Here is a 12,084-nt window from a genome sequence, read left to right on the forward strand (position 1 = left end):
TCTTCCAGCGTTACAAATAGGACTCAGCAGATAGCTGGATTCTAATCTCCTCATGCATTTACCTGGTTCTTTGGGAATAGATGACTAATGGTAGGATTCTCATGTCATTGTTAAAGTGTATAGAGTATTTTAGGCACATGACACCAAAAACAATCCCCATTGTTTCAGTGTGTAGAGACATGGCATTGGGGCCCTTATTTTTATTCTTTTGTGTCCTCATGGGTGAGAAGTAAAGAAATAATATGTGCTAAGGTGTCCAACCCAAGTTGCTTGCCTCATGTCCCCAGGTCCTGTGGGCTTGCCATGCTGTCCCATGTCATGCACAGGGTGCCGTGCCTCCGTCTGGGCTGCTTTTGTACAGTGGGGGGACACCCCATTCTGAGCTGACCCTTGCTGGCTCTCAGGCTAGAGTGCACGTGCCTCTCGCCTCTAGCAATGCCCACGGCTCCTGCAGTGCTCAGCCTATACGTCTTCCTTCCTGCACACTTGAGCATTTTCAGAACAGCTGTGTAGGGCTGGACATACCCAGGACTCTGCCCAGGTGGTCTTGGGGCTCGTTGTCTGTAGGAAAAAACAGATATGCAGGTAAAAAAAATCAATAAAGGACTTTTGTTTCAGCTACACAAATTGGTTTTCCCAGAGACGCTTGATAGGGCCGTCATCGAGCAACTCCCTTAAATTTTCTTGCTACCTGTGTGTCCTGAGTGGTGTCCAGCCTCTTGCTTCTTCCCTGAGGTCTGAGCATTAGTCACATGGATGGAGCACTAGCTAAGAGTCACTCAGTAGCAGGGAACTTATGGTTCCCTGGAATAAAGGTGCCAGGCTGGCCTGCTGTCCAGTGAGGGTGCAGGTTGGCAGCTGTGTTCAGGCCCTCCGTCAGCCAGCAGTCTGGCAGATCTGGCAGAGGTAGAAGGATAGAAGGGACTTTCTGCCTGTCTTCAGGAGGAGTTCCTCTCTGGGGAGGGTTTCCTCGATTCTTGCCCTGTTCTGCTGCTGGATGCTGACACCAGGGGGCACTCTTGGCCCAGTGCCAGGTGGACACTGTCAGTACCCAGAAGCTTCCAGGCACGGTTGCCCTGGTCCTTTTCCTACTGGCAAGCCCACCCTCGGCCCGTGCGAGCACTCCTGCACTGCCTGTGGTAAAACGGCCATGGGCACCAGACAGCACATCTAGATCGCCCAGCTGTCTATGCACAGTGGTGGTACCCAAGGATCACCAAAGCTCCCTCTGTTACACCCCAGCACTTTGTGGGGCCGCGGAGGGGGTCGGGTCACAGGGCTAGAGAGCCTTTCCACTTGCCAGGTTCTTGTGTGGTAGGGCCTTGCCCTGGTTCCTGTGCGCCGCTGCATGGTCCCACAGTGCTGCGTTGACCAGGAGCTCTTGCCTCACCTGCTGCTTTCTTGGCAATAGCAATCTTCAGGGTTCATAACCCAAATCTGCATTCCTTCTATGGCATCTGTGCAGTCTTGCTGAATCCCTTCCTATTGAAGATTGAAGGCTGTCTGTTAACTTTTAATAGCGGAAATGAGGAAGCAGAGGGAGTTCTACCACAAGCTGGGCCTGGAGGTGCCGGGTGACATCAAGGGGGAGGCGTGCTCCGCAAGACAGCACTTGGATCCCCGCAATGGTGAGTGTCTCCATGGCTGCATATGCCTGGGCTCCATCAGGCCTCTGGTGCAGCTCTAGGTGGCTTCACCACCCATGAGGCAGCCCTTAGGGGTGCTGGGCGGGCATGGGTCAGAGAGCCAGAGACACCAGAATGTGCCTGGAGGTCATGGTCAAAGGGCAGAGGGCCTAAGGAAGATGAAGGTGAGGGAGGTGAGCTTCCTAAGGTTGGACTGTGCTGTCTTACCATAAAATGGCAAAATAACATTTGGTTTGGGTGTGAAGTCGATGGCACCTTATAGTCTCTGCATACTGAACATTGTTCAAATCTTTGAGGCCTGGTATTTTTCTGGTGGACCACACAAGTTCCTGAGAAATCTCTGGACCAGCCTGAGTATACCTGATGATGCGTAGACAGGGGGAGGACCCTGGCCACCGCCATGTGGAGAGCCAGCCACCCAGTTCTCAGGAGTCACCCCAGGCCAGAGAGGTGGCCAGAGTCTGTCCCTAACCCTGTTGGGGTTCTGGGGCAGGCTCTGGAGCCAGGTGCTGTGGGAGCCTGGCGCTGGTCCTGTTGCCCACTGCTCAGTTATCTCTGTGCTCTCAGACAGGGTCCCCAAGCCTTGGGCAGCCTCAGGAGCCCTGCAGCCTGGGGCACCTTGTCTTGGCAGACCTTTACACAGGCTTGAGTTCCACTGGGCTTTTGAGGCCAGTCTCAGAGAGAGACTGTTGGTGGCACTTTGTGCTTCAGGGTTGAGAAGAGCATGGCATCAGGCCTTCTCAATGCAGTTAGCACCCCTGGGTTCCCACCACTGCTCAGTGGCTTGGGATTCAGGGCCTCTGGATTTCAGTGGAGGGAAATCCCCAACTCTCAGTGTTTTCTCTTTGTGTGACAGGTGAGACCAAAGCAGACGACAGTTCACACAAAGCCACCACAGAGGAGAAGCAGGAGGAGGATGACGACTACCACCGGAGTGACGAGCAGGTGGGCCCCACGAGTCTCCCAGCGCCATGCCGGCTGTTCTTTTTTCCCTTTGGTGTACTACCAGACACACGTATATGCTGTCCATTATACATTCCAGACTTAAACATGGCAGTCCCCTCAGGTTCCTCCTCCCAGACGCTCTGTGCTGTGAGGAGCACCTGTGGGCAGTGAGAGGGACTGGGCTGCTCCCTCATGACCAGGCAATCAGGACATGTGGGAGAGCGACATGGGCCTTGGTGCCCACCCATGGCAGCTTTCTCAAAGCCTCACGCAGTCACCTGCAGATGCTTAGAATTGATCTTGCTCCAGGGTGATGAGCTCAGCATGTGGGAACGGGTAGGTGCAGGGAACTGTCCATAGCCAAAAAGTCTCGCTCAACGTCTGGATAGAAAGGAGCTGTGAGGGGCAGTCCCCAGCTGCCCTGTATTGTGGTCCCAGCAGCTGGGAGGTAGTAACCAGCTGCCAGGTACACCCCAGGGCACAATCCTGCCAACTCAGGTCAGGACCTTTGCAGAGGTGGGGTTGGGCTGGCCACAGCAGAACACAGCTTGGCTGAAATGTGGCTGGGGCAGAGCACAGGGACCTTTGATGTTTCTTTATCCACGCCTGCACTTTAATGACACTTGGTGGGCCTCGCCAGAAGCAGGGACAGGGCTACGGGTGCCCTGGGTATGATGAAGGCAGCTCTAACTGCAGCCCAAGCCCTAGAGCAGAGGTCACCTTGGTGGTGTGGCCCCAACCCATGCTACTGTCTGGTCCTGAGTCTATGGGTATCAGTCACCATCTGAAGGTGGCTTAGAGGGTTGCTCAAATAAGGCCTTGTCTCCCAGACCTGTCCCCCTGCTCCCTGGGACTCAGCCCTGCGCCTGGACCATGTGGTCTTGCGCCTGGACCTAGTGCTATGGGTGGTGGAGGATTGTATCTAGTGTTCTGCTCTATTTGACTTACACTTTGCAGCTCAAGTTTTTTCCACTGTTGACCTACTGATTTTTGCTGCAGCACACAGTGCCTGGAGCTCCATGCTTAGGTGGCCTTGTGTATATGAGAGCAGGCCCTGCTGTGTGCACGCCACACACACACACACACACACACACACACTCACACACACACTCACACACACACACACACTCACACACACACTGGTTTTCTCAACTCTAGTTTGAAAAGTCCTATCTGCTGTGCCCTTATGCTTGACAATGCATGTTTTATTTTGGCGTTAGTTACTGTGATCCAAATACCCAAGAACACCTTGGAGGTTGATCTGGACTCATGGTTTCAGAAGCTCGGTCTGGTTCTAGGTTGGGTGACTCCAGGGCTCTGGTCTGAGGTGAGGCAGCACCTCTTGGCCGACGAACATGGTGGTGGCTCCATTCTCGGTGGCCAGGCAGCAGTGGGAAGGGGCAGGGCCCCTGGAAAGGCAGTGTTGTGGGGCCTGCCCCAGAGACACCTAGCCACGACACCCCTGCCTGCAGTCCCCGCCCGCTCAGCCCAGTCCTGATCCAGCTGTTCATCTGTGGATGCTCCAGCATGTCTGGGAGGAGCTCTGGCCACCGCACATGCAGACCACAGCACTTTTAGAGCCTGCTGCCCTCTGCTCACTTCCCACAGGTGCCTTCACTGGCCTCGTGCTCCTGTGTGCTCTTGCCTGCTGCGTGTTGTGTGGCCTGCCCTGCAGTGGGGGATCTGCCCTGAAGGTGCCACGGGTGCCCCATGTCCTGTGCTGTGTGCTCTCTTGCCAGCCCATTTTAAAGTTTTGCTTTTTTCTCCCACATTTTTTCCTGGTGCATCACTGTTGTACATGTTGATAGGATTTCTTGTTACAAAGTTGTACATGCACACAATACATAATATAACAATATGATTTGGCCAGTCTCACTCCCCAGCACTTTCCCCTCCCTCCCTACCTTCCATCTCCTGATCCCTCTTCTCTACTGATCGCCCCTTGATTTTCTTGAAATCTACCCCACTTCTGTTTTCCTTTTGCTTCTCTAGCTTTGGCATATGAGAGAAAACACACAACCCTTAGCCTTCTGAGTTTGGCTATGTCACTTAATGATGGTCTCTACTTCCATTCATTTTCCTGAATGTGCCATGATTCCATTTTCTTTATTGCTGAATAAAACTGTTTTGTGTATTTTTACCACATTTTCTATATCCATTCATCCGCTAATGGACACCTAGGCTGATTCCATAGTTTGGCTACTGTGAATCATGCTTCTGTAAACACGGGTGTGCATGTGTCACTGCAGTAAGATGACTGTAATACCAAAGAGGGTCTAGCTGGGTCACATGGTGGTTCCATGCCAAGTCTTCTGAGGAACCTTCACACTGATTTCCTCAGTGGTTGTCCCACCAACAGTGTAACAGTGTTCCTTTTCCTCCACATCCTCTTCAGCATTGTTGTTTGTATCTTTGATGACTGCCACTCTGACTGGTATGATATGAAATCTCAGGGTAGTTTGATTTGCATTTCCCTAATTTCTAACGATGTTGAACATTTTTTTATGTACCTGTTGGCCATTTGTATTTCTTCTTTTGAGACGTGTCTGTTTAGTTCATTTGCCCATTTGTTATTGGGGTTATTCATTGTTTTGGTGGTGACATTTTTGAGTTCTTTACATATTCTGGATATTAATACTTTGTGAGAACAGTAGCTAGCAAAGATTTTCTCCTATTCTGTGGGTTCTCTCTTCAGATTCCTAATTGTTTCCTTTGCTGTGTAGATGCTTTTTAATTTATTGCTGTCCCATTTATTAACTCTTGGAATTATTGGCTAAGCTTTAGGGGTCCTACCAAGAAAGCCATTGCCTGTACCTAAAAGCTGGAGTGTTGACCTTATTTTCTTCTAGGAGTTGCTTAGTTTCTGGGTTGTTTTTTGTTGTTGTTGTTATTGTTGTTATATTTTGTTTTTGTTTGTTTTGGTTTTTGGGTACCAGGGATTTTGGTACTCAGGGACACTTGGCCACTGAGTCACATTCCCAGACCTATTTTGTATTTATTTAGAGGCAGGATCTCACTGAGTTGCTTACCATCTCACTTTTGCTGAGGCTGGCTTTGAACTTGTGATCCTCCTGCCTCAACCTCCCAAGCCACTAGGATTACAGGTGTGACCACTGTGCCCAGCTAATTCATAGGTCTTTGTTCCATTTTTGAGTTGATTTTTGTGCAAGGCGAGAAATAAGGATCTAGTCTCCTTCTACATATGGGTAACTAGTTTTCCCAGCATCATTTGTTAAAAAGGCTCTTTTCTCCAGTGTAAAGCTTGCTTTTTGTGGTCAGGCTATAACCCCCACAGCTGACTGTGTGGGAGGAAGTGCAGTTGGCCATCATGAGTCAACCAGTGCATTCACCACCATTTGCTACAGGAGTATCTACCAGGAGACCTGCGAACCACATGGGTCTGTTCTGTCCAGCAAGCCCCACGTAACCCACCCTGCCTCATTATTAAACTATTTACCTGAGCTGTGATATAGTAGGATAATCCCCAAGATTATCTTGAGAATCAGGTGAGGTGGTGGTGCACCCTGTCATTCCAGTAATCAGCCAGGCCTTAAGCAACTTAGCAATACCCTGTCTCTAAATGAAAAAAAAAAAAAAAAATAAGAAGCTTTGGGATGTGGCTCAGTGGTTAAGTGCCCCTGGGCTTCATGCCAAAGGAAAAAAAAAGGAAAGAGAAAGATTGTCTTGAGTAACTGGCGCTTTGCTCCTCTGAATGGCCTTGGGAACCAGCTGCCGGCTTTCCTCAGCAAGCCCTTGGAACCTTCACCAGAGAGAATCCGAGTGTCTGTAGATTCTTGTTGGGAAAAGGCAGAGTTCTAAGAGAGGAGTGCTCGTCCTTGGGCCTCTATGATTGGTGAGCCTTGAGGCCGCCTGGCAGGGGTCTGCCTTCGACAGAGCTGTGCAGGAAGCCTGGGGAAGGTTTCTGTGTGCAGCTCTGATGGACTTGGGTATGAGCAGATGAGACCAGCCTGGCCGATGACTATGCACTGCCTCTGCTGGGTGCTCTGAAATGGCTGGGGACACTGCTGTAAAGCCAAGTCCTCGCTGAACTCATCCTGCAGCCAAGCACACTCTGCCCCAGTGGCCTCTGCACACCCACATGCTTCAGGGCCTGGGCAGCAGCCCCTGGCAGGGGAGGACTCCTGATGTGGCCGTCAGTAGGCCCTGCCTGCCTTCTGTCTTCCACAGAGCTGCGCTCAGGCTGGGCACAAAGCTAGCTTCCTCACCAGAACCCTGGCTGGAGCAGGCAGCTGGGCCCGGCAGACCCGTGTCTTGGTCTGGCTCAGACTCCACACCGTGAAGGGTGCCTTGTGCCTGCCACTGCACTTGGGCCACACCCAACCTGGGGTCAGCCGTCTGTGATCAGTCCCCTCCTGAGCACAGGTGGCCCCTCAACCAGTGCCACACATGGCCAGCACATGCCCTTGCGCTGCGTTGTGCCAGTGGGTGTCCACCCCGTGGGTGTCCACAGGGGGGTGCTCCAGGCTGTCACTGTGGCTCAGCTCTTGGTGCACACAGATTCAGATGTTTCTCCAGTTTTGTTTTGGTTGACATGTGCCTGGAGTTAGTTTTTAAACATCTTAAGTGTGATGCTTTCTGTAGCTATCTGCTAGGGATTTTTAAACCAAATCAGAATTTTTCCTTACCTGGCAAGTAGCTTTGCTTCCCCGTGACCACAGGTGAGTATGAGCGGGTCTCTGCCACTCTACAGCCCCGTGTTTCTCTGTTCCCCTTTCTGGCACCAGGTGCTGTTGGTGGCAGAGAATTGCTAAGTTTTCTGTAATCTGTTTGCTGCCACTCGCTTGCAGGTTGTAAGTTCTGCTTCAGCTCATGTAGTGGCCACAGATCACTCAAGTGAACAAACATCTGCATGTTGAAGGTCCAGGGTTAGCATCGCTCTGCACCTGCCCGTCTGGGCCCTCTCTTTCTTCCTCCTTCATCTCTCTTCCTCCCCAGGGTCTTTCCCACTGAGCTCTGCTTTTCACAGTTGCTTGCTGCTGACTTTGCTTCATTCTCTTTGTTGGTTTTGTCTTGTTTTTTTACTGGGATTGAACCCACAGTGCTCTGCCAGGGTCACCCTCAGCCCTATTTAAAGCATTTTTTATTTCAAGACCAGGGTCTCACTAAGTTGCTGAGGCTGGAACTTTTGATTCTTGTGCCTCAACCTCCAGAGTCACTGGGATGATAGGGGTGCCACCATCCTGACACTCTCGGTTATTTATCTGCTTGGTTCTGTTTCTTCCTGACTTGAGGTCCACTGTGCCTCACTATTTAGGACTCCTGTCCAGTGGAGCCCTGCCCCAGCCCCACAGCTCCTACACACTGGCTGGACGTGGCTGTCCCTCCAGCTCACCTCTGTTGGTGCTCTGCTTCCTTCCCTACTTGAACTGGTGCCTGACTCTGTGCTTCTTGTGGTTAGCTTCCTCTAGAGATCTCTCGGAGGTTAACCCTCCACACTGAGATGGACCATGGCCAGCCGCTGTTGGGTTCTAGCTTCGTGTTTGCTAGTTGATGATGTGCCTGTATCTCACACTTGTAACTCTCCCTTTTGCATCTCTTACCACTTTAGACATCATGTGTCAGTTGATTCTTTTATCTGAATTTTAAGGGGCCTCGGTGTTCTCCAGGTTCTCGGTTCCCACCTCCTGCAGTGGTAGGCTTCTGCAGCAGTCCTGGGAGATTGTGTTTGCTTTGTGGATGGTCAGGATGGGTGGGTGAAGTGGGTGGGTGGCTCACAGCACTAGAATCCTGTGGTACCCCTACCCTGACAGTTGGAGGCTGCTGCTCCTCCAGAGAACTGCACAACCACATTGCAGTTCTGCTAGGGACTGCCTTTCCCCAAGGCCACACTGGTCCCCATGTCTGCCTCATCCTCAAGGCCACACCTAATGCCATGTCTCTCCAAGCTTCTCTGAATGCTCCAGCCACCCTGCCAGGGTTCTGCCAAGGCTCCCTCAGGGCATCTGTTTGCCAAGGGCAGGATGGGCGGGCTGACTGCAAAGGCCAGGGTGACGGCAGGCAGTTTGAGGACTGTCCAAATACCTGAAGAGAACTGCAGCGATGGAGAAAAGCAGCTTCTGACTTTAGAGGCCCGGCTCCTAGGCTTAAGGCAGGGTTATCAGTGGAGACCTGCTGACAACTGACTGCCTGCTGACATGGCCCTCTGTCCCCAGGTGAGCATCTGCCTGGAATGCAACAGCAGCAAACTGCGGGGTCTGAAGCGGAAATGGATCCGCTGCTCAGCGCAGGCCACAGTCCTACACCTGAAGAAGTTCATCGCGAAGAAGCTAAACCTCTCCTCCTTCAACGAGGTAACTGCTCCTCTGTGAGCAGAGGAGACAGGCGTCGCTCCCCACTCGTGAGAGATCCTTCTCAAGTTCTTTGTTGTTGTTTTTTCCCCACAACTTTGGAAATTTTAATAGAAACAAAATTCCTGCTGGGTTTTCTTGCCCTGCCAGGTCGTCCACAGGAAAAGCAGCAGAGGCTGTGGGAAGAGAGGGTGCTTGGAGTAGGCTGGAGACTTGTCCTGAGGAGCAGTCCTGCTCCTGCAGTTTGCCTCCTGCGTGGATGGTCAGGATGGGTGGGTGAAGTGGGTGGGTGGCTGCCAGCTTTGAGGTTGTAACAGTAGTGAAACTTGTCTGACCCAGAGCCTGGGCATCAGGGGCTCTGGAAGAGAGTGTGTCACCACAGCAACCATGGCCCTCACTTGGAGGTGCAGATGGCCAGCAGGAGCCAGTTCTTCTGGGCCCAGGCCAGGCTCCATGAATGGTGGTGTAGCATTATAGGCCCCTCGGGCTGGGTGAAAAGTGAGCTCTGGGGCACAGACACAGGAGCAGGAGAGGCCAGTGGTAAGAGCTGTGAGAGAGAAAGGTCAAGGTGTTGTGTAGAACCCAGGTGGCTGACACGAGGTGTGCTGGGGAGAGCAGTGTGTGGACACGGCCTGGCAGGTGAACCACGGCCTAGCCAGAACCTGCGGACGCACCTTATTTGGAAATCGGGTCTTTGTGGACATAATCATGTTAGTGATCTTGAAATGAAATAATCCTAGATTATCTTCTGGACCCTAAATCTAATAACAAACGAGCCCTGTATGAGAATGAGGCGGTGAAAGGTGAGACAGACTCATGGAGGCCTCTCAGTCCCTCAGCCCCGGGTCGAGACTTGACCCCAGGGTGGCTCAGGCGTCAGGACAGGCTTACTGCTCTCCTGCTGTCTGCTGCTCTTGGGGCCTGTGAGGATGTAGCCTAGAGGCCCTCAGCAGTTGCAGCCCTGCTTGTGGAAGGCCCCTGCTCCTTGCTGATTTCCCAGTCTGCTTCTGCACACAGCCACAGAGGCCATGTGAGAGGCCAAAGGGCCTCTGCAGCGCCACAAAGCCAAGTCTCAGGAGGCCAGGAAGGGACCCAGTCCTGGCCCAGCGCAGCCCCATAGGACACACTACACATGCCAGCCACGTGGGACCCAGAGAAACCAAGTCCAGATGCAACTTGCGTTGGGAAGAAAGCAGAGGAGAAAACAGGGAAGGGATGTGGCTTGGCTTGCATTTCTGTGCTGAACAGCAGCCTCGCTGGTAGCTGGCCTGGAAGGGGTGAGGGGACTTGGGGTTCTGTGTAGAGGAGGCAGAGCTTGTTAGAGGGAGCACGAGTATACCCTGGAGGGGAATGGTCCTGGGTAAGCCTCTCTCCCTGGCACAGAGAGCTGTCCTTGGGAATGGCAAGAGGCGTTGAGGTATCTGCTGTGGTCCCAGAGCATCGGGATCCCACAGTCTGCTCTCTAGCCCCTTTCACAAATGCTGGGCAGGACAGAGGAGCCTGTGTGAGAGGACAAGAGGCACAGGACACGTCACAGATGACACCCTGCCTCGCAGGGCACAGCAGCCACTGCTCTGCATAGCACAGGGCATATGGAAGCAGAGCCATTGGCATGCCCACCTGGATCACCACCGCATGCAGTCAGAGACATGCTGTAGAAAACACAGGAGAGAGTGCCAGCTGCGGGCCTCCGAACCAGGAGCACCTCATAGCCCTGGCCATGTGGATGCTGAGCGGCTCCTTACAGACAGCAGGCCCTGTTGTGTGGGTGCAGGTTCACGCACCAAACAAAGGCATCCTGGGATGTGGACCTGGGTGTTGGGGCTGGGTGGGCCAGGCAGGAGCTCTTCTGCCAATCAGCGATGTGGGACCTAAAGTGGCTCCAAAAATAGTCTGTGTAGTAAGAAAAGCCTGGGAGCCCTTTTCTTTCACTGCAGTGGGGGGCAGGATGCGGGGGAGGGGGTCCATGGGCAGGGCACCTCTGTGGAAGCAGCCTGGCTGGTAATGTGGTAGAAAAGGCCATTACAAGTGTGCACTGAGTCTCCACTGGACCGCTCAGTTTCCCTCCCACCTTCACTGTCCAGGTACCTTGGTGCCATCCTTGCTGCTGACCAAACTGCTTCTGACCTTCCAGGTTCTTGAGGCTGTCTGCTCAGGAGTGGACACATGTCCTACTCCTCAGGGAATGGAGGCAGGGACATAGATAATATATAGATAGACAGCACGAGCCCTCGGGGCTCACCCAAGAAGCTATGAGCCTGAGAAGGATACAGCATGTGCAGCTTTGGGGCTAGAGTGGCCAGGCCTTGTCCACAGGCCCCCTGTGGCTGAGCCCTGGGCCTCTGTAGGGAGGCTGCCCCTCAGGAGCAGTTGACACCTCACCTTGTGCTTGCTCCAGTTTCCATTCCTGTGGGGCAGGAGTAGGTGAACAAGGGAGTCACGCCCTTCTGCGGTGCTCAGGGGACGTCACAGATGCCCAGGAGTATGTTCTCTCCTGCTGGCAATGTCATGGGTCTCCATGCAGGTCAGTGGGGCCTTAGCCACAGGCCAGCTTGTCCCTAATGCAAGCCCCTCTTCCACTAGCTGGACATCTTGTGCAACGAGGAGATCCTGGGCAAGGACCACACCCTCAAGTTCGTGGTGGTCACACGGTGGAGGTTCAAGGTGAGCTTGTGCCTGTGTGCTCCATGGTGCTCACTGCCCTGAGAACCCACCATGCAGCTCTCATCTTCTTGGGCTCTCACCCTGGCTGGGCCTCCTCGGGAGGGGGTCCTCAGCTTCCCACTCCTTGTTGGGGCAGGAGGCAGTGATCATTGTGCTCAGCAAACCTGCAAACCTTTGGTGGCTTACTGAAGCAGGGAACCATAGTGGAACCCCCATCCTGGGCAGAAAGGGCAGAAGGTGACTGGGCTGAATGAGGTCAGGGCTCCCGTGGCCAAAGGGTTGAGACCTGGAGCAGGAGAGACCACAGCCGGCACAGATGGGAGGGGCTGGCACCCTGGGCCCTGGCATCGGGCCTGAGCAACGCACAGGTGGTCTCTGGATTACCTGGACCAAGGATGTGGGGCTCAGTCCCCAGCAGCCCTGCATGGCCCTGGACCAGGGGAGTCTAGGGTGGCACTGTGGGTCTTTTAGCATGGGGCATGGCTCCTGCCTTCCTGGGAGGTGGCGTGTCCACTGACCCT

The 12,084-nt window shown here is 53.3% G+C and overlaps 1 protein-coding gene across 5 annotated transcripts in view; it reads left to right on the forward strand.

The window, feature by feature from the left end:
- Positions 1-12,084, forward strand: part of Pcgf3 (polycomb group ring finger 3) — a 34,266-nt gene that overhangs the window by 18,680 nt on the left and 3,502 nt on the right. For all 5 annotated transcript variants that reach the window (XM_078020785.1, XM_078020788.1, XM_078020784.1 and 2 more), the window contains 4 exons: positions 1,521-1,628; positions 2,503-2,591; positions 8,765-8,902; positions 11,483-11,563. In XM_078020785.1, coding sequence (XP_077876911.1) covers positions 1,521-1,628; positions 2,503-2,591; positions 8,765-8,902; positions 11,483-11,563 — 416 coding nt within the window. The remainder of the gene's footprint in view (positions 1-1,520; positions 1,629-2,502; positions 2,592-8,764; positions 8,903-11,482; positions 11,564-12,084) is intronic.

The sequence above is a fragment of the Ictidomys tridecemlineatus genome, chromosome 9 (genome assembly GCF_052094955.1).
Source record: "Ictidomys tridecemlineatus isolate mIctTri1 chromosome 9, mIctTri1.hap1, whole genome shotgun sequence".
NCBI classification, from domain to species: Eukaryota; Metazoa; Chordata; class Mammalia; order Rodentia; family Sciuridae; genus Ictidomys; species Ictidomys tridecemlineatus.